At 33.9% G+C, this 21,973-nt stretch overlaps 2 protein-coding genes across 3 annotated transcripts in view; one reads left to right on the top strand and one right to left on the bottom strand.

The window, feature by feature from the left end:
* Positions 1 to 3,062, top strand: part of LOC119680290 (spidroin-2-like) — an 8,461-nt gene extending 5,399 nt beyond the window's left edge. Inside the window, exons 2-7 of the mRNA XM_038093046.1 lie at positions 9 to 1,115; positions 1,174 to 1,544; positions 1,602 to 1,798; positions 1,855 to 1,977; positions 2,032 to 2,135; positions 2,190 to 3,062. Coding sequence (XP_037948974.1) covers positions 9 to 1,115; positions 1,174 to 1,544; positions 1,602 to 1,798; positions 1,855 to 1,977; positions 2,032 to 2,135; positions 2,190 to 2,842 — 2,555 coding nt within the window. The 3' untranslated portion in view covers positions 2,843 to 3,062. The remainder of the gene's footprint in view (positions 1 to 8; positions 1,116 to 1,173; positions 1,545 to 1,601; positions 1,799 to 1,854; positions 1,978 to 2,031; positions 2,136 to 2,189) is intronic.
* A 1,872-nt stretch (positions 3,063 to 4,934) lies between these two features.
* On the bottom strand, positions 4,935 to 19,752 carry LOC119668474 (collagen alpha-2(IV) chain-like). Of its 2 annotated transcripts, none has more exons than XM_038077985.1 (11): positions 19,698 to 19,752; positions 16,986 to 17,140; positions 10,704 to 10,798; positions 10,518 to 10,621; positions 10,332 to 10,412; positions 6,823 to 10,266; positions 6,394 to 6,764; positions 6,140 to 6,336; positions 5,961 to 6,083; positions 5,803 to 5,906; positions 4,935 to 5,748 (listed from the first exon to the last, which is right to left on the bottom strand). In XM_038077985.1, the coding sequence occupies exons 2-11, from the start codon at positions 17,055 to 17,057 to the stop codon at positions 5,096 to 5,098; spliced, it is 5,244 nt and encodes a 1,747-aa protein (XP_037933913.1). In that variant the 5' UTR covers positions 17,058 to 17,140; positions 19,698 to 19,752; the 3' UTR covers positions 4,935 to 5,095. The 2 variants fall into 2 exon arrangements, with proteins under 2 accessions (XP_037933913.1, XP_037933914.1); XM_038077986.1 differs by having other exon boundaries at positions 4,935 to 5,745.
* Positions 19,753 to 21,973: the final 2,221 nt, after the last annotated feature.

The following is a 21,973-nucleotide window of genomic DNA, read 5'->3' as shown; positions in this document are numbered from 1 at the left end:
TGGAGTAGGTGCACCGGGTCAAATTGGTGGCGTGTACGGTCAACCTGGTCAACAAGGAGTATTACCAGCACAACCTGGAGTAAGTGCACCTGGTCAAATTGGTGGTGTGTACGGTCAACCTGGTCAACAAGGTGTATTACCAGCACAACCTGGAGTAGGTGCACCTGGTCAAATTGGTGGCGTATACGGTCAACCTGGTCAACAAGGTGTTTTACCAGGTCAACCTGGAATAGGTGCACCTGGTCAAATTGGTGGCGTGTACGGTCAACCTGGTCAACAAGGAGTATTACAAGCACAACCTGGAGTAAGTGCACCTGGTCAAATTGGTGGTGTGTACGGTCAACCTGGTCAACAAGGTGTATTACCAGCACAACCTGGAGTAGGTGCACCTGGTCAAATTGGTGGCGTGTACGGTCAACCTGGTCATCAAGGTGTATTACCTGGACAACCTGGAGTAGGTGCACCTGGTCAAATTGGTGGTGTGTATGGTCAACCTGGTCAACAAGGAGTATTGCCAGGACAACCTGGAGTAAGTACACCTGGTCAAATTGGTGGCATTTACGGTCAACCTGTTCAACAAGGTGTATTACCAGGACAACCTGGAGTAGGTGCACCTGGTCAAATTGGTGGCGGGTACGGACAACCTGGTCAACAGGGTATATTACCGGGACAACCTGGTCAGCTAGGTGTCGCACCTGGCCAACCGGGTGTAGGAGCAGGACAAATTGATCAACTTTATAACGTACCCGTTCAACCTGGTCAACAAGGATTACTACCAGGTCAATTAGGTGTTGGTACAGCACCAGGACAAATTGGTGGTGTTTTTGGACAACCTAGTCAACAAGGTCTTGCACCAGGACAACCAGGTGTTAGTGTTGGTCAAATTATACCTGGACAAATTGGCGGTATTTACGGACAGCCTGGTATAGGTGCAGATCAACTTGTACCTGGACAACAAGGCTTATTGCCGAGTCAGCCCGGAGTTGGAGGAGGTTTATTGCCACCAGGCCAACTTGTTGGCGGTTATGCACAACCTGGTGCTGTGGGACTTCCTTCTGGATTTACCGGTGTTACTGGTCCGATAGGTCAATTTGTAGGTGAGTATAAAACAGAAGGTAATTTATAGTTTCTAACTCATATGTAAAATACTTACGCATGTACTATTTGTGAAAGGTGTTCCAGGTTCATTAGTTACTGGGGATGGTACAAGTGGAGCGGATGATGCATTTTCACAAGCTGAGTCTTCAATAGCTGATGGACAGGCAGCTGCAAGTGCTCAAGGAAAGAAGAATGGAGGTACAGCAAAGACTCAAGTCTCTGGTACATATAGCTCTTCTGGTACATTTAGTGCAAGCGCAATGACTTCAGATAGTGATCGTTCAGCAAATGCACAAGTTAGTGGAAGTGTTGAGGGTGCAATGAGTCAATCGCAAGGCCAGGGAGGTGCAGCACAATCACAAGCTCAGGTGCAAGTCAATTCAAAGAATGGTGGAACTAAAGCATCATCGCAAAGTGGAGGAATAATTCATCAAAGTCAAAGCGAAGTAAGAGATCAAGTTTTCTAATACCAGTGAAGAGTAGATTTTAACTTATCTATACAGGTTCAAGCAAACGATAAGGGAGGATTAGCTGATGCTCAGTCTAGCGGGCCAGGCCAAACATCATCACAAGCACAAATAGGTTTCCGTCCTAGACAAGATGGCACCGAATTAATTTCATCAAACGGTGGTGGGCAAGCTTCTGCTCAATCTGGTAGTCACTCAGGGCAAAGCCAGTCTCAAATACATGGCACATCCAAGTAAATACATAAGATATTTTTACTGACAAATTCAATTTATTAAATTACGTATTAAGATATGGCGTATCTTACCATGGTGCTGCACAATCGGCTTCAGGTACAAAAGAACAAGTGGCAACTTATCGTGAGCAAAACCGAGAATTATTTCACTCCATTAGCCAGTTTGGAAATGGTGATGCGTACGATTTTAACATTTAATATAATGAAGAATGTAATAACAGACTTTCTTTTAGTGTAACGGATCGTGTAGATACTCTATACAGTGGCCCCGCATTAACTGCTGAACCGGGACTATTACCCGATTTACAATTAAAAGCGTCAAAAACCAGTAAAGAAAGTAATATTCTTTAGATCACTTAAAAATTATTTTTTGTTAACAACTTTTATTTAGCAGCAATTAATAAAGTAAACAATGAATCAGGTACTTTGGCGGAAGATGAAGATGACGAAGAACCATACGAAGATTATGACGACGAAGACGATTATTATGAAAACCCGATTAAGATGGACTCAAATTCCAATACTCCCAAATCTGATGGAAAAGATAATAAAAATGAAACCCCAACATTACCCAGCACTTTTACACAACAATCTCCAACGCAAGTACAAAAGGTAGCGATAGCAAACGCTAATGATAAATATACAGTGGTTCAAAACCAAAATGGACGTGAACAAAGATATCCAATTCGCACTACAACACCAAATGTTCCAAGCGGTTTTCGTGGAACTGTAAATGTTGAAAAAAAATTCCATACAAAAGCACTTGAATCGCACACAACAGAAAATAATGTTGATGGCAACTCTAAAGATCATGAACACAGTAAAATTCCGACACCAGACAGTTATGTGACAGTAACCAAATCAGTTACTGGCAGCATGGATAATACTAAAAACCCACCGCAAGAGAATAAAAATTTCCAATCAACATATTACACGAAATCATCAACCTGTGGTTATTTCACTTTCTCATGCAACATTGTATATGGCGCCAATGGTCGAAGCAAAATCTGTCGTCCCAAAGCGCCAACCAATGGAAAATGCTAATGCCAATCTATTTCCCTAAAATTATATTAAAATAATTTACTATTAAATTACATTAAAATACATATGTTTTATACGTTTAACAAATAATAGAATAATAATTTAAACAAATGCTATATGTATGCAACATATTTAATGAAACCATCAAATATCCACACCCACTGCCTTAACTTTTATTCAACTTATTTTGTCTGTTGTACTGACAATTTTTGTAAAAATAAATTTTAATACATTCAAATAAAATCAAAACATTGTCATATATTTAATTAAAATTTTTAAATTTTTAAAAAAGCTATAATATTATTTACTTCTTTCCATGAAATGGAATCGAAGACGTATATAATATTAACTGGAGAGCAACAACCGACAGGACAACAGTAGCACTATTACCCTAAACAATCTTCTATTAATATATAATATATAATCATATAATCATATTTTTTAATAGTAAAATTCTTTAAATAATCAAATAATACATGTGTAGCCGCCGATATTCTCAATAATCACAGTAAGCTGGATTACAATTCAAATAAGAAAAGAAAATTATTTTCTGAGAAGAAGTTTCCAGTTTCCTGATTAAGGAAATAAACAGAACGTAATAAATAACTTTTAAATTTTTAGAAGGGTTTTCGAATAACAAAGAAAGAAATAAAGGACAAACACAAAAATTTATTTTTTAATTTTATTTTGGCTGACCATACAACGCTGTTTCGAGTATTGCCAAGTACTCTTCATCAGTGGTCTTTGGGAATAATCGAATTTTATTTAATTAGTTTATAGTCCGTATATAATTTGTTTGGACTGCAAGTGCCAGGCTTAGAACTCGTGCCTGTCAAATTAGAAGCGATGACTAATCGTGTTTATCCACAAGAAGCCAAGGCTGCACAAACTTTCAATGCTCAAGTTCCAGGTTTTATTGTCACTTATTTTTATTTAATTAGTGACACTAACCAACGCACTTGCCGTGCTTTTAAATAGAACGAGCTTATAAACTTCAGCTTTATTTTTGAAACACAAGTTCAGCGAATTGAAAGTTAACTTTTGGGTTTGCCTATTCTTTATTTTTTTCAAAGCTACTCTTTTTGTAGAGACATTTTGTAATGCATATTGTTTTACTTACTATATGTAAAGCGACCATTTTGGTGCTTTTACAAAGAAGCTATGCTATGTTATTCTACAAATCCGCTTTCGCGGTTAGGAAAAGTTGAACAATATTATATTTTAACATATTGTTCTTTACTTTTCACAAGTCTAATATTTGAATAAAGTATTCGTGTTGCTGTAAAGCTTTGCTTTCTTTGTTTGGTGTCACTAATTTATTAAAATTTAGTGACAATAAAACCTGGAACTTGAGCATTGAAAGTTTGTGCAGCCTTGGCTTCTTGTGGATAAACACGATTAGTCATCGCTTTTAATTTGACAGGCATGAGTTCTAAGCCTGGCACTTGCAGTCAAAACAAATTATATACGGACTATAAACTAATTAAACAAAATTCGATTATTTCGAAAGACCACTGATGAAGAGTACTTAGCAATACTCGAAACAGCGTTGTATGGTCAGCCAAACTTCAATAAAATTAAAATAAATTTTTGTGTTTGTCCTTTATTTCTTTCTTTGTTATTCGAAAACCCTTCTAAAAATTTAAAAGTTATTTATTACGTTCTGTTTATTTCCTTAATCAGGAAACTGGAAACTTCTTCTCAGAAAATAATTTTCTTTTCTTATTTGAATTGTAATCCAGCTTACTGTGATTATTGAGAATATCGGCGGCTACACATGTATTATTTGATTATTTAAAGAATTTTACTATTAAAAAATATGATTATATGATTATATATTATATATTAATAGAAGATTGTTTAGGGTAATAGTGCTACTGTTGTCCTGTCGGTTGTTGCTCTCCAGTTAATATTATATACGTCTTCGATTCCATTTCATGGAAAGAAGTAAATAATATTATAGCTTTTTTAAAAATTTAAAAATTTTAATTAAATATATGACAATGTTTTGATTTTATTTGAATGTATTAAAATTTATTTTTACAAAAATTGTCAGTACAACAGACAAAATAAGTTGAATAAAAGTTAAGGCAGTGGGTGTGGATATTTGATGGTTTCATTAAATATGTTGCATACATATAGCATTTGTTTAAATTATTATTCTATTATTTGTTAAACGTATAAAACATATGTATTTTAATGTAATTTAATAGTAAATTATTTTAATATAATTTTAGGGAAATTTATTGGCTTGCATTAGCATTTTCCATTGGTTGGCGCTTTGGGACGACAGATTTTGCTTCGACCATTGGCGCCATATACAATGTTGCATGAGAAAGTGAAATAACCACAGGTTGATGATTTTGTGTAATATGTTGATTGGAAATTTTTATTCTCTTGCGGTGGGTTTTTAGTATTATCCATGCTGCCAGTAACTGATTTGGTTACTGTCACATAACTGTCTGGTGTCGGAATTTTACTGTGTTCATGATCTTTAGAGTTGCCATCAACATTATTTTCTGTTGTGTGCGATTCAAGTGCTTTTGTATGGAATTTTTTTTCAACATTTACAGTTCCACGAAAACCGCTTGGAACATTTGGTGTTGTAGTGCGAATTGGATATCTTTGTTCACGTCCATTTTGGTTTTGAACCACTGTATATTTATCATTAGCGTTTGCTATCGCTACCTTTTGTACTTGCGTTGGAGATTGTTGTGTAAAAGTGCTGGGTAATGTTGGGGTTTCATTTTTATTATCTTTTCCATCAGATTTGGGAGTATTGGAATTTGAGTCCATCTTAATCGGGTTTTCATAATAATCGTCTTCGTCGTCATAATCTTCGTATGGTTCTTCGTCATCTTCATCTTCCGCCAAAGTACCTGATTCATTGTTTACTTTATTAATTGCTGCTAAATAAAAGTTGTTAACAAAAAATAATTTTTAAGTGATCTAAAGAATATTACTTTCTTTACTGGTTTTTGACGCTTTTAATTGTAAATCGGGTAATAGTCCCGGTTCAGCAGTTAATGCGGGGCCACTGTATAGAGTATCTACACGATCCGTTACACTAAAAGAAAGTCTGTTATTACATTCTTCATTATATTAAATGTTAAAATCGTACGCATCACCATTTCCAAACTGGCTAATGGAGTGAAATAATTCTCGGTTTTGCTCACGATAAGTTGCCACTTGTTCTTTTGTACCTGAAGCCGATTGTGCAGCACCATGGTAAGATACGCCATATCTTAATACGTAATTTAATAAATTGAATTTGTCAGTAAAAATATCTTATGTATTTACTTGGATGTGCCATGTATTTGAGACTGGCTTTGCCCTGAGTGACTACCAGATTGAGCAGAAGCTTGCCCACCACCGTTTGATGAAATTAATTCGGTGCCATCTTGTCTAGGACGGAAACCTATTTGTGCTTGTGATGATGTTTGGCCTGGCCCGCTAGACTGAGCATCAGCTAATCCTCCCTTATCGTTTGCTTGAACCTGTATAGATAAGTTAAAATCTACTCTTCACTGGTATTAGAAAACTTGATCTCTTACTTCGCTTTGACTTTGATGAATTATTCCTCCACTTTGCGATGATGCTTTAGTTCCACCATTCTTTGAATTGACTTGCACCTGAGCTTGTGATTGTGCTGCACCTCCCTGGCCTTGCGATTGACTCATTGCACCCTCAACACTTCCACTAACTTGTGCATTTGCTGAACGATCACTATCTGAAGTCATTGCGCTTGCACTAAATGTACCAGAAGAGCTATATGTACCAGAGACTTGAGTCTTTGCTGTACCTCCATTCTTCTTTCCTTGAGCACTTGCAGCTGCCTGTCCATCAGCTATTGAAGACTCAGCTTGTGAAAATGCATCATCCGCTCCACTTGTACCATCCCCAGTAACTAATGAACCTGGAACACCTTTCACAAATAGTACATGCGTAAGTATTTTACATATGAGTTAGAAACTATAAATTACCTTCTGTTTTATACTCACCTACAAATTGACCTATCGGACCAGTAACACCGGTAAATCCAGAAGGAAGTCCCACAGCACCAGGTTGTGCATAACCGCCAACAAGTTGGCCTGGTGGCAATAAACCTCCTCCAACTCCGGGCTGACTCGGCAATAAGCCTTGTTGTCCAGGTACAAGTTGATCTGCACCTATACCAGGCTGTCCGTAAATACCGCCAATTTGTCCAGGTATAATTTGACCAACACTAACACCTGGTTGTCCTGGTGCAAGACCTTGTTGACTAGGTTGTCCAAAAACACCACCAATTTGTCCTGGTGCTGTACCAACACCTAATTGACCTGGTAGTAATCCTTGTTGACCAGGTTGAACGGGTACGTTATAAAGTTGATCAATTTGTCCTGCTCCTACACCCGGTTGGCCAGGTGTGACACCTAGCTGACCAGGTTGTCCCGGTAATATACCCTGTTGACCAGGTTGTCCGTACCCGCCACCAATTTGACCAGGTGCACCTACTCCAGGTTGTCCTGGTAATACACCTTGTTGAACAGGTTGACCGTAAATGCCACCAATTTGACCAGGTGTACTTACTCCAGGTTGTCCTGGCAATACTCCTTGTTGACCTGGTTGCCCATACACGCCACCAATTTGACCAGGTGCACCTACTCCAGGTTGTCCAGGTAATACACCTTGTTGACCAGGTTGACCGTACACGCCACCAATTTGACCAGGTGCACCTACTCCAGGTTGTGCTGGTAATACACCTTGTTGACCAGGTTGACCGTACACACCACCAATTTGACCAGGTGCACTTACTCCAGGTTGTGCTTGTAATACTCCTTGTTGACCAGGTTGACCGTACACGCCACCAATTTGACCAGGTGCACCTATTCCAGGTTGACCTGGTAAAACACCTTGTTGACCAGGTTGACCGTATACGCCACCAATTTGACCAGGTGCACCTACTCCAGGTTGTGCTGGTAATACACCTTGTTGACCAGGTTGACCGTACACACCACCAATTTGACCAGGTGCACTTACTCCAGGTTGTGCTGGTAATACTCCTTGTTGACCAGGTTGACCGTACACGCCACCAATTTGACCCGGTGCACCTACTCCAGGTTGTCCTGGTAATACACCTTGTTGACCTGGTTGCCCATACACACCACCAATTTGACCAGGTGCACTTACTCCAGGTTGTCCTGGCAATACACCTTGTTGACCAGGTTGACCGTACACGCCACCAATTTGACCAGGTGCACCTATTCCAGGTTGACCTGGTAAAACACCTTGTTGACCAGGTTGACCGTATACGCCACCAATTTGACCAGGTGCTCCAACTCCAGGTTGTCCAGGTAATACACCTTGTTGACCAGGTCGACCGTAAATATCACTAATTTGACCAGGTGCACTTACTCCAGGTTGACCTCGCAATACTCCTTGTTGACCTGGTTGCCCGTACAAGCCACCAATTTGACCAGGTGCACCTACTCCAGGTTGACCTGGTAAAACACCTTGTTGACCAGGTTGACCGTACACGCCACCAATTTGACCAGGTGCTCCTACTCCAGGTTGTCCTGGTAATACACCTTGTTGACCAGGTCGACCGTAAACATCACTAATTTGACCAGGTGCACCTACTCCAGGTTGTCCTGGTAATACTCCTTGTTGACCAGGACCGTACACGCCACCAATCTGACTTGGTGCACCTACTCCAGGTTGGGCTGGTAAAACACCTTGTTGACCAGGTTGACCGTATACGCCACCAATTTGACCAGGTGCTCCTACTCCAGGTTGTCCAGGTAATACACCTTGTTGAACAGGTCGACCGTAAATATCACTAATTTGACCAGGTGCTCCTGCACCAGGTTGTCCAGGTAATACACCTTGTTGACCAGGTTGACCGTACACACCTCCAATTTGACCAGGTGCACCTACACCAGGTTGTCCTGGTAATACACCTTGTTGACCAGGACCGTACACACCACTAATTTGACCAGGTATACCTACTCCAGGTTGTCCTGGTAATACTCCAGGTTGACCATATACGCCTCCAATTTGACCTGGTGCACCTACACCAGGTTGTCCTGGTAATACACCTTGTTGACCAGGTTGACCGTACACGCCACCAATTTGACCAGGTGCACCTACTCCAGGTTGTCCTGGTAATACACCTTGTTGACCAGGTTGCCCGTACACACCTCCAATTTGACCAGGTGCACCTACTCCAGGTTGTCCTGGTAATACACCTTGTTGACCAGGTGCTCCTACTCCAGGTTGTCCTGGTAATACACCTTGTTGACCTGGTTGCCCATACACGCCACCAATTTGACCAGGTGCACCTACTCCAGGTTGTCCAGGTAATACACCTTGTTGACCAGGTCGTCCGTACACACCTCCAATTTGACCAGGTGCACCTACTCCAGGTTGTCCAGGTAATACACCTTGTTGACCAGGTGCACCTACTCCAGGTTGTCCTGGTAATACTCCTTGTTGACCTGGTTGCCCATACACGCCACCAATTTGACCAGGTGCACCTACTCCAGGTTGTCCAGGTAATACACCTTGTTGACCAGGTCGTCCGTACACACCTCCAATTTGACCAGGTGCACCTACTCCAGGTTGTCCAGGTAATACACCTTGTTGACCAGGTGCACCTACTCCAGGTTGTCCTGGTAATACTCCTTGTTGACCTGGTTGCCCATACACGCCACCAATTTGACCAGGTGCACCTACTCCAGGTTGTCCAGGTAATACACCTTGTTGACCAGGTCGTCCGTACCCGCCACCAATTTGACCAGGTGCACCTACTCCAGGTTGTCCTGGTAATACACCTTGTTGACCAGGTCGCCCATACACGTCACTAATTTGACCAGGTGCACCTACTCCAGGTTGTGTGACACCCTGTTGACCTGGTTGTCCATAAATGCCTGGCTGACCTGGCAAAGCGATTTGTTGACCAATTTGCCCAGGTAAAGATCCTGATGGTAACTGTGTTAAGAACCCAGCATCTGAGGGTTGACCAGTTGTTATTTGTGGCTGTCTAAGTGCTCCAGTTGGACCTTGTGGTTGACTAACACCTCCAGTTGGACCCAAGGGAGCCTGTCCTGGGGCAAGTCCAGGAACTCGTCCGTATGATATTTGTGGTTGACTAATCCCTCCACTTGGACCTACAGGTGCTTGACCAGGTGCTGCACCAGGTGCGGCACCAGGCGCTTGACCATATAATATTTGTGGTTGTGTAACGCCTCCAATTGGGCTTGTAGGGCCTTGTCCAGGTGCACCTCCAGGACCTTGTCCATATGTAATTTGTGGTTGACTTACGCCAATTGTTGGTAGCTGTCCTGGCAGTCCACCTACTCCTGGTATGCCAATGATAGGACTTGGTCTTCCTGGTACGCCTGGTTGTGGACCAATTGCTGATATTGTATCTGGTCCGGTAGGATATTCTATATTTTTTTTCAAAGAAGTTTATCGCTTTCATAAATTTATAAAATGAAGTTATATGGTTTACCATATACGGGGGTGCCTCCGCATTCGCTACAATCGCCCATTGAAAACTGACTTTGCGCTTGTCCCATTCCATGACTTCCAGCTGCAAATAGATTTAACGATTTTTTTAATAAGAAATATTTTATAAAGAGAAAGAATAAATTGTGTAATAAATATGTCTGAAAAAGAATGTAAGTCTAAAACTTACAAACTGTTGATCTAGAACCGCCCTCATTTGCCTCTGCTTCAGCTTTGCCATCTTCTTCAGGTTTACCAAAATTTAAGTACTGTGATTGAGTTTGTCCTCTCATACTGAAAGATATTTTAAAAAGGGTAAAAGATATAATATGCTACAAATCAGATATAATATGGTAAAAATGTAATTATAACTTACTAGCCTCTTCCGCCTCTTTTTGTCCTTTGACTATTTAGTTGGTCAATAAGATCTACTTTTGAAAATGTTTCCCCACTATTCTCAGAGGGTGAATTCTAATAAATAAAAAAATGAGATAAATTATTCTTTTTAAGAAAATATTATATGTAAAATTATTTATTGTTATAATTTTAACATTATTTGTGCTGTATAGTCGAAAATGAATACTGTTTTTTGTTATCACTAATTACACATTATTACAATTTTTTATTTTATCCTTATATCATGGACCTCACTTAAATTAATGGGTTGAATTTCATTGAAGTGGATGTTAGGCGGTTTATTAAGAAATCAGTTCAACTTTATCAGATTACTAAAAAGAAAGGTGCAATTTTGACTTCAAGCTATTGAATATTAATTAATGGTTGGACGGTCAGCTATTTTTAGTTGGGAAGTAATGGATAGAAGTGTGAGATTCCTTGCTAAGAAGTTAACATATTCTGTTAGCCTTTTATTGTATTTCTTTTTTATATTGTCGAATTCAGCTTTAACTAAGAGAATTTGAAGAACTTGGTGGATACTTTTATATATATCTTGAGGCACCAGTAACTCTTCTCAGTATTTTTGACTGAGCTCTTCGAAGAATTTCAATATTTGAAGCACTAGCATTGAAATATCAATTGAAATATTAATAATTAGTTATGAGCATTAATTAAAATTATGATATAAGTTATAACCTACATAGAGAAAGTAAATGGAATAAATGGCTTAAAAAAATATAAAAAGCAATAATTAATGTTAATAATAATTATTTTTCCAAATTTTTGAAAATATTAAAACATAATTTCATTGATATACTATTTTTCGCATCCTCTAAATAAAAATTGTTTATTAGAATTATTATAGAGGTATTCACTCTGTTTTGGAAACACACTGCAAGATGCAATGATGTTGCAATTCTGCAAGAGAGGTGTTCTCGCACTCTTGCAAATACAGTATAGCATACCTGCATTTCGCGCACCTTGCAATAATTTTGTAAGACAGAGTGAATAACCCTTATAAGTTACGAAAATGTGTCTGAAGGAAGGTCTTTAGTGAAATATGATGGTAACATACAATTATATACTGTCAGGAGGTCAAGCGTCATGAGGGCTCTTTAGTCTGTAAAAATTAATTTGAAAATACAAGATTATTGCCTCTAATAATATTGTATTAAGATGCGGATCGTTAAATTTCGCCAACCACGACTTAATAGTGTAAGTCAATGACAAATAAAACAATATCCAGAAATTCTGAGCTGTGGAAACATAAAAAACTAATAAGGACATTGAAAATATCTTAGTCAGTTGCCTGCTTTTCAACATACAAAGCCTTTCGGAATACCGAACCCCAAATTATGGTCTATCCTTAAGTTTAATAGATTTCTTCTTCGCTTCTAATAATATTGTTATTAATATATATGTACATATATACATTATTTAAAAAAATTTTCAAAGTCTATTTACCATTTTGATTATCAGTGGGCTTTACTTTGTATAAGCTCATAAAAATAAAATTTGAAATTTGAAAATAAAATTAAATAGAATTCAAAGTGAATTATAAAAAATATAATAAAGAAACTATTTAAATGTTGTTTCAAAATTGTGTCAGTCTTATCTTGCCTTGAATTGAAGATGAATTTTGAAACTGACCTTGCCTCTACATAAATATATTTTGAAATATGACATCATTTTGTTATCAGTAAGAGCAAAGAGACCGTACATATGGACAGTTGATCTTCACACTGGATTAAATTTGTAATTGCACATCTAATATGAGTATATATATGTATTTTTGTGATTTTAGTTTGATTTTCTATGTTATGTGAACTTTTAAATAAAGGTTTTGATGTATTATTATTTATATGACATTTAATTATTATTATATTATTATTATTTTTACTATTACTATTATTATTATTATATATATGACTTGAATAGACATCAGTTTTGCGAATAAATGGAATAAAAATGTTTGGTGTTACATCTATTAACTACATAAAATAACTAAAAGTGGAAAATATATGCTATTTTATTTATTAATAAATTTTGGATAGAATTAATTATTCACGGTACTGGTTTATGTTACCTTAGAGACCATTAAAATAACTACCTACTACTACTTTCTTCAACTTACCAATAACAGATGGAAAGCACTTAAGTCATGTGCAACTTCCAGATTAACATGGCCTACCTATAATAAAATTAGATCCTTGGAACTCATTAAAAGAAACCGCGTGAACACTGCAAGTTTACTGCAGTTCTATATGGTCATTGTTGTATAGGAACCCACGCAGAGAAACTGCGTATACCTCATAATTCTCACTGCAAAAGTTGTGGAAACTCGCAGAAAAAAGAAACTCTAATACCTTTTCTCTGTGAATGCCCGGCTTTGGCGTCTAGAAGAAATAGGTTTTTAGGAAAATACTTCTTTGACAGTTTATCAGACTTTTCGTCGGTGAAGACGAAAGACCTACTAAATTATCTAAATTCGACTGGATAGATTTAGTCTCTACTCTTCTATGTTAGGAATTCTTTCGGAGGATATGGTGGCAAAACGGTGAAAAATCGCTAATTGAGGTACATGGAAGTTATCTAATGGCCTGACACTTCAATCAAACAATCAACCAATTTGCTCCGTGAATTTATGAGTCTGCATTTGGAAATTAAAAATATTTGAAATTACAAAACTGAATATAGTCACAATAGAGTCACTATTAGCGTAGAATCACTAAAAGGAATTATTTGATTTTTGATTTTTTTTTTGTTTATTATATTATTTATGTGTATGGAATATTGCTTTAAAACACAGATGCGTAACTTTACAGTATGGATTTTTGTATAAAATTATTTTTTTAGCATTATGTGTAACTTTTCATTTCTGAATCCTTATAATTAAAGATGATTATGATTTTAAGTTCTCTGCTATTCAATAAGAATTAAAGTAAAAAAAATTAAGTTAATAAGAATTTTGTAGGCATAAGTAGAGATATTTTCATAGCATCTAGTCTCACACATCTTAAAAATCGTAAACAGATCTATAAAAATTATATTTTTTACATATATTTAAATATATATATTCAACAGTCTAATAGACTTCAACTTTAATTTGTATTAGAACAAAAAATTTAGTAATACTAGTTTAAAGTTTAGCAGACATGTAACGAAAGTTGTTGTGTTTTTATTGTAACTTAAATAAGGCTGTGAACCGTTTAAAAGCCGAATCGGTCATAACTGGACTCATTGGCTTTTTAGAGAAATTTAATCAAACCGAACCTGTGAGCTGATTGGAGGAACTGAAATATTTCGATGTAAAATTCTAAAATATATAACAAATGCAAAGATATAAGAATATATAACAAATAAGTTTGCATATGTAATTTATCTAAGTTGCTTCATATTTATTCAAATTAAAAGTTTTTAAAACGAATCTATAATTCAAAGTTTCGAACCACTAAATCGAAATACTTCAGGAATTCATATGGCCCACGGATCAGAAATTTCATTTTCATAAATGTTTTATTTATTAAATAACTTATAAGCACCAAGTCGTAATAGAGTATTGGAAAAACTATATTGCAATCTTGATAAGCCGCCTGAAATTGTATAACAACATATAGTATAACTATTAAAAATAAACAGTGACAGATACTCAAGTTTTAAATACGAGAACCATTGGCTTAACCATTAGATACTTTGAAAAAGTATCTGTATTGTATTGATGGTTACAAAAAAAACTTATTTAAAATATTAAGAAAAAAAAGTTTTTCTAAAAGAACTGGTATCAGAAGTATACAATAAGTTGCCCTGACGGATGATAAAGAAGACGACACCAACTAAACTTTTTATGAACAGCTTGAACAAGCATATGATCGCTGTCCCCAACATGACATCAAAATCGTTGTAGGTGACTTCAACGCAAAGGTGGGTAAAGAAACTATCTTTGGTGCTACTGTTGGAAAATTTAGCATTCATATAAAAACTTCTGTTAATGGAAGACGGCTGAGTGAATTTGCAGCGGCTAAAAACATAGTGGTTAGTAGTACACAGATTTCAGCATCTCAACATACATAAGATAACATGGCTGTTCATTATTAGTGACAAACGATTTGAAGGCGCTAAATACTATTAACTGGCGACAGCAAGTAACTAAACGGGCTGGTTGGCTAAGGCTATTCGAGGCGGCCAAAAACAACTCATGTCTGTAATGGCATGTAATATACGATTTAAGGGACCATTTTGAAAAATCCCCAAATATTCTGTGACTACTATCTAATATTTATCTTAAAAACTAATAAATACATCTCATATCCGCTCAAGAATACATAAAATTGTGGGGAGGCTACTATATTGCTTAATAAGTATCTTTAAGTACTTCATAAGTCCCTTGTATATTTTTAAGGATTGCTATCTGATATCTAATATTAAAATTGTAAAAACTGTTTGCATTAAGATATATAAGCAATATATCAGTATTTTATCAATTCATCTCTCTAAGTTGTACAAGATTAGATATATTATATTGGAATATTTTAATGCATTACAAACATCTTGACATAAATAATTATTTCACTTTATCTATGAGCATCACGTTTTCCTATAATTTTGTAATAGAGTAATAGTTATTTTAAATAAAATTTAAATATTTTTCTATATGGTAATTAATAAGCCGTTATATTATATTTTCAATTAAGTTCTTAATTATAATGATTTTTTTATATTAAAATTGATAATTATAACGTAAAAGTTGTTAAAAAATTGTTTAACTTTCGGTTCATAGAATAATTTTCTTGTAAAATACAAGTACTAAAACCAATGGTCTAATTATATAAATAGCTTAAAGGATCTTTAATTTTTGCTAACTATATATTTACTATAAGAAAAAAAATATTTTCTTAATTTTTATAAGTTTGTATCTCGTATAATATAAAGTATATCAAGGATCAACACTACAAATCACTATGATATTATAATTGTTTTATTTTGTATCCATTTCTATAAAATATTATATTACTCAAAAGAAGAAGAATAATTCGAAATATTAAGTTTCATATTCTTTAATATATTGATGCTTACGAATATAAATCTTATCATTTTATTCAAATTTTTAAGATTTTATTTAATTTTAATAATATACCTAATAATGATAATGATTTGATTTAGACCTTCTCATACAGCGGCCAAAAAAAAATTTTCTAAACAGAACTAAAGAAGTCAAATTTATATTTTTATTGAAACTAATAATATTATTATTTGTAAAACTCTTTAAATTAAATTCAGAGAGGAAGTACTTAGCTCATATATGTAAAACAATTAAAAATAAATGTGCTTTTTAACAGCATCAAAAACGTGAAATAACAGAAATAAAAGAAGAATTTACAAAAATAGCAGCAATATTTCAATTAAAGTACAAAGTCTTGTTATACAACCAAGTTATTAAGCCAATCTGGATGTATGGCTTACAGCTATATGACAATGTCTGTTCATCAAATGTAGAAATCCTGCAAAGAGTTCAAGCAAAGATCCTTAGAATTATAACAGGTGCACCCTGGGATGTCAGAAATGAAAACATACATTTCAATTTAGGAGTTCCGATGGTCAAAGTCGAGTTTGAGTGAATAAGGCAGAAACGTATTTCAAATCTTGAAAACCATTTAAATCCGCTGGCAGACTTCTTGCTAATATGACAACTTTCTATAGACTAAAATGAAATAATAGACCCGCCATCCTGCTTTTCTAAAGATCACTCTGATTAATTCAACTTATACGCCGTCATATCTGGTAAATAAGACCTGACTACTTATTCAGAGGTCTCTTAAAATAATTTTCAAATCATTATACATTTCATTATAAAATAATTTGTAATTTAATGTTATTAGTTTTTAAGATTCTAAAACTTATAGCGATTCAATAAACACATGGTGTTAAATTAAAAACAAAAAAAAAATATTGCGGAAGCATTAAAGGAAGAATATTTTTACAAATTAGGTACTTTAGTATAATGTTCTTATAAACATTTTAAAATAAAAAATTAAATGTATAAATGTGAACGAATAAGTTTAGATCCTAAGTTCCAGAAAAATGTTAAAAATTAATATTTTATTAAATTTTATTGAATAAGAATTCAAAACGTTTTTAATGTTCTAAATGTTTTAAAAGGATTGCACAACTTTGAGATAAAGTATATCGGATTTCTTTAATTTTATGCTAGATAATGTTTTAGAGGTCTTCTTTTATATGTTCGTATATAAAATATATTACTTACCAAAGCTGCTCCATTAACATTGGTGATAAGGACAGCAAATCCAAGAACGAATGCCCAACGTATGGGCAACATTTTTTATAAATAAATACAAAACCAATTTTGGAAATACTTTTTGTGCGATCACTAATTTCGCTAATTACACTAACACCAGCAGACTAAATTAAATAAGAAATTTTGATTTAATTATAAAAAATTTAATTTAATTTGATTAAATTTAAAAAAAGATTTCTTTAATTAAATTTGATTAAATTTAATGAAAGAATTGTTTAATTTAATTTGATTAAATTTAATAAAAGATTTGTTTAATTTAATTTGATTAAATTTAATAAAAGATTTGTTTAATTTAATTTAATTTTTGTTAATTTTAGTTTAATTTAAGTTTAATTTAATTTAATTGAATATAATTTATTTAAATTAAAATAACATTAATTTAAATTAACTAATAAATTTAAAATTTAAATTTAAATTAGTTTAATATTTATTTAATTTAATAATAATTTAAATTAATTAATAAATTTAAATTGTTATTATTATTTAAATTAATTAATAAATTTAAAATTTAAATTAAAATTAATTTAATATTAATTTAAATTCACTAATTAATATTAGCAATTTAACAATTTGATTATTTTTTTAATTATTCAATTAAAATAATTTGATATTTATTTACAAAAAAATTTAATTTAATTTAATAACTAGTGTTATTAAATAAATATAATTTTTATTATTAATAATTAATAATAATACTATTTTTATAATTTATATATTTTATTTTATTTAATATTACGTCAAAATTTGATTAATGTAAGTTTATTTTATTTTAAATAAATTTAAAATTTATTTTTATTTATATATTTTATATATTATTGTATATTTAATATATATTTATTAAGTTTTCAATTTTATTTTAATTTATTTTTATCTATACTTTGATGTAATTCTAATTAATTTTAATTAATATTAGTTCAAATAATATTTTAACTTTTCTATAATTATTTAAATTAAGTATCCTTTTTTGCACTCTCTAAGTTAAACTTGTGGCGACCCAGTTGGCTGTGCATTTATTGAATTTAAAAAGTAAAATTCAATTTCAAATATTTTTAAGTTTTTGTTTTGATTGATGAGAACGTTTCGATTTTTCTCTCTGTAAAAAGTTGAATAAAAGTTTATTAACATTGAAAATTTTTAGAGTTTTATTAATTAGCAAGGTGAACAGATCATTGCTAAATTGGTGACCCCGACGTGATCTCGAAAAAGTTTAAATTTAGAAATATTAACTTCTGAGCTAAATATCTAATTATCGAGCTGTGATGTCAGTTGCAGACGAAGGTGTAGTAATGGCTTCTGATAGTGGAAGTGTCGTAAACCGTGTAGCAGTGAAGGTGCCACCGTTTTGGCACGAGCGACCGGAGATTTGGTTTGCTCAGATCGAGGCGCAATTTGCAGTAGCTGCCATTACGAGTGACATCACACAGTTCAACACGGTAGTAGCAGCGATTGAGTCAAGTGTTATCGCCGATGTAAGTGATGCAGTGCTTCATCCTCCTGAAACTGGAAGATACGCTAATTTAAAGGCTTGCATCATAGAGCGGTACAGTGAGAGCGAGCAGCGGAAGATTCAACGGTTGTTGTCAGAAGTTGAACTTGGTGATAGACGCCCAACACAGTTGCTAACGAAGTTGACAGCGTTAGCTAAAGACAAGGTGAGCGATGAGTTCCTTAAGTCTCTTTGGCTGAAGCGTTTGCCACCACAAGTGCGCGCTATTCTGCAGGCATCGAACGTGGCACTAGCAGAACTGGCGAAATTAGCAGACCGTATTTGCGAGGCGGGTGATTTTCAACAGATAGCTGTAGCGTCAGCCTCTGATTGTCCAGCCTATTCTGAGAATGCTGTGATTTTACGAAGGCTTGAGCAAATCGAACAGCGTCTGAGTCGTTTGGATTTACGTCGTAGTGAGTCGGTGCAAAGTCGATCGTCATTAGCGGAATTTCGTGATTAAGAGTGGTGTTGTCGACTTAGTTGTGGTGTCGCGTTGTTGCTAGTACTCCATCGCTAGGAGGGGGTACTGTGGCGACCCAGTTGGCTGTGCATTTATTGAATTTAAAAAGTAAAATTCAATTTCAAATATTTTTAAGTTTTTTGTTTTGATTGAGGAGAACGTTTCGATTTTTCTCTCTGTAAAAAGTTGAATAAAAGTTTATTAGCATTGAAAATTTTTAGAGTTTTATTAATTAGCAAGGTGAACAGATCATTGCTAAAATACTTATAAAACACTATATATGAATATATATATTCATATGAATTTTTTAATATAAATATTATTTGTAATTAGTAGAATATGGTTTATACAATTTTTTGTACATTAGTTTTTTCCAATATAATTTCACTTATTTTCCACAATATTTTTGATATTTTTGAATATAAGGATATGTAATTTTATTTTTTACATGTGTTACCACAGGAATGTTTTATATATTAAACTTAAATTGTATGTAGAAATATATTTTAATTTTTATTTCTGTTTATTATAAAAAAGTTTATTACTTAATTGTTATTGTAATTTCATAAATTGTGTACTATATTAATGAAAAAAAATTTTTTCACTATAAAGTAATTTTTATCCTCGAGCATTATTTTATTTTTAATCAAAATATTATATATATCACTTAATTATTTTTGATAAATATTTTTAAAATGAATATAATCCATACTTTTCTACTTCAGGAACCGATTCCTGAGAATTTTGCTTCCGATCGCGACAACTGCTGGATTGCGAATAACGCACAATACTTTTAAGAACTAAGAGCTCTACTTGAAAAACTTTTGATTAAAAAAGAAAATTATAAAAAAATATTAATTTACAAAGACTTTCGTATAGTTTCACAGTAATATATTCAATACAATTATAAACATTTGTGTAGGACTTAATTACGAACACCAAGGCAATGAAAGCACACCAAGCCATACATGCACGGAATTATGAGAACGAGTATCAAAATTGTAGATCGTGTGTCAATCCATCTGTGATCATTTTACTTTACACTTTGGCTCATCAATTTTTAATATGAATTTTTCATTTCAACACTATTTATGCTGCTAAATGTTTGTTATGGAACACTTATATGGAGCAGACTTATGGGTATCACTTTATCTCTAAAAAGCTAAAAATCTATGTACATTTGTGTTTATATATATATGTGTGTAAGTGCCGTTTAATATATTATATGGTAATTTGTTTATGTGGGTATATTGAAGACAACAACTTGACAAATATATGTACTAAGCAGCATAAGCAAAAGTATCTCAGCCTTATAAAACATTAAATTGTCATAGACTTTTGACCCATTTTAGTAGAGTAGGAAATTCAACTGAAGCTCTTATAATGTAACGGGTTCGTTTGATTCTTGTAATTGCAGCAACAATAAAAACAAGACATTTAGCACTTAGCATATTGCTTTTTACCATAGAAGCTGCTATGCGCCGCACCATACGCTCTACGTCGATACGTTCCGTTGTATATGTCATTTGCATGTTGCGACTGTTGCGACTGTTGCGACTGTTGGTTTGTTGAGCGATGATCAATGACTCGTCTCCATTACTCTGGCCATTATCGTATCTATCTATCGATCGTTGTGTCTGTTTGCTACGTACTGCTCGCTGTCTGCTATTGCACAGTGTCCCTGTGTTCATTTTCATAGATTCATAGATTCCATTAAAAATTCTCAAGTGATCAATGTAAATATTTTTATATTATTTTATTTTAAATACGAGTAATTTTGTTTTTAATTGTTGTAGTATACGCACAATTGTCAATTTTTTCTTAGCTTTTTCGTAATTGTTATTGTTTATTGCATTTTTTTTTGTTTTTTTTGTAAAAAAAAACTATTTAAATGAGTTTTTTCAATTAGAAATAATCAGTATTTCCCTGGCATTTTTTCTTCCATATTTCATGTCTTGTGGCGCTTCTGGCGTGCTTTTATTACAAATTGTGTAAATATTGTTTAATTATTTAATTAAATGGCGACATTGTCAGTTTCATTTAAGTCGGAAACTTTAAAGAAAGGAATTACGAACGTGCTCCAATTTAGTGCGGCTTTAAGTTATTGATCATACATTTATTTTAGAAGACACATAATTAGTCTAACAGACCAATTAAAGACAGTCTTAGATATCTGTATTTAAAAATAATATATGTTTTTATATCATTTTTTTATAAGAAAGTACTAAGTTATAAATAATATTACCTAAAATATTATATACGTTTCCATATCTTAAGTTGGTTCAACTTAAGTAATAGTACGCTCACCCCTTCCCCCCAATTGTATCCAACCAAACTTTAAAGCTTAGATATATTAACTATGTAAATGTTACGACTTATTAATCCCTCCACACCTAACGTTGATACTGGAATGGGATTCCTAGCGCTAGACCTGCATGGTCCTTTGCTTGAAATGTATTCTCTACGTATTCCTAGGAGGTGGTTTTAGTGGGTGCAAGTTTCACACTGTGGCTTTCGATGCTTTCAACCAACTGCAAAAAAAAAAAATTATACGCGTTATACGTTTATTATATCCTTGTTTAGTAAAGCAATTATAAAAAGAAGAAAAAGAGTCTACCTAGGCCATATTATGAGAAATTCAAATTATGAACTACACCAAATGATTATTGAGGGAAAAATCGAAAGGAAACGCGGTATCGGTAGGAAACAATTTTCATGGCTGTGAAAGATACGTTAATGGACCCAGTTCGAGAGATCGACTGCCTCATGAATATAGCTTGATGCAGAGAGCAATACACAGAAATCGTAAAAAATTTGTAATTATGTTTATTCAAAGCTAATTTAAACAATTTAGTTTTATATTATGTGATCACTAATATTCGAAAGCGAATTGTCAAATAAAGAAGAAGAACCATAGCTACAACTTTATAGAAAGAGTTGATATGAAGTTAAACGATTGTCATTTAATGGATTACAATAAAAATTACG

Source organism: Teleopsis dalmanni, chromosome 1, assembly GCF_002237135.1.
Source record: "Teleopsis dalmanni isolate 2A chromosome 1, ASM223713v2, whole genome shotgun sequence".
Lineage (NCBI taxonomy): Eukaryota > Metazoa > Arthropoda > Insecta > Diptera > Diopsidae > Teleopsis > Teleopsis dalmanni.
Note: the sequence above shows the minus strand (reverse complement) of the source record. Positions and strands in the feature narration are given on the sequence as shown.

Coding starts and splice junctions, on each gene's coding strand:
- LOC119668474 (XM_038077985.1), bottom strand. CDS start 17,057: ATGTTGCCCATACGTTGGGCATTCGTTCTTGGATTTGCTGTCCTTATC. Junction 6,765..6,822: donor AGGTGAGTATAAAACAGAAG/GTAATTTATAGT, acceptor TATTTGTGAAAG/GTGTTCCAGGTTCATTAGTT. Junction 6,084..6,139: donor CAAATACATGGCACATCCAA/GTAAATACATAA, acceptor TTACGTATTAAG/ATATGGCGTATCTTACCATG.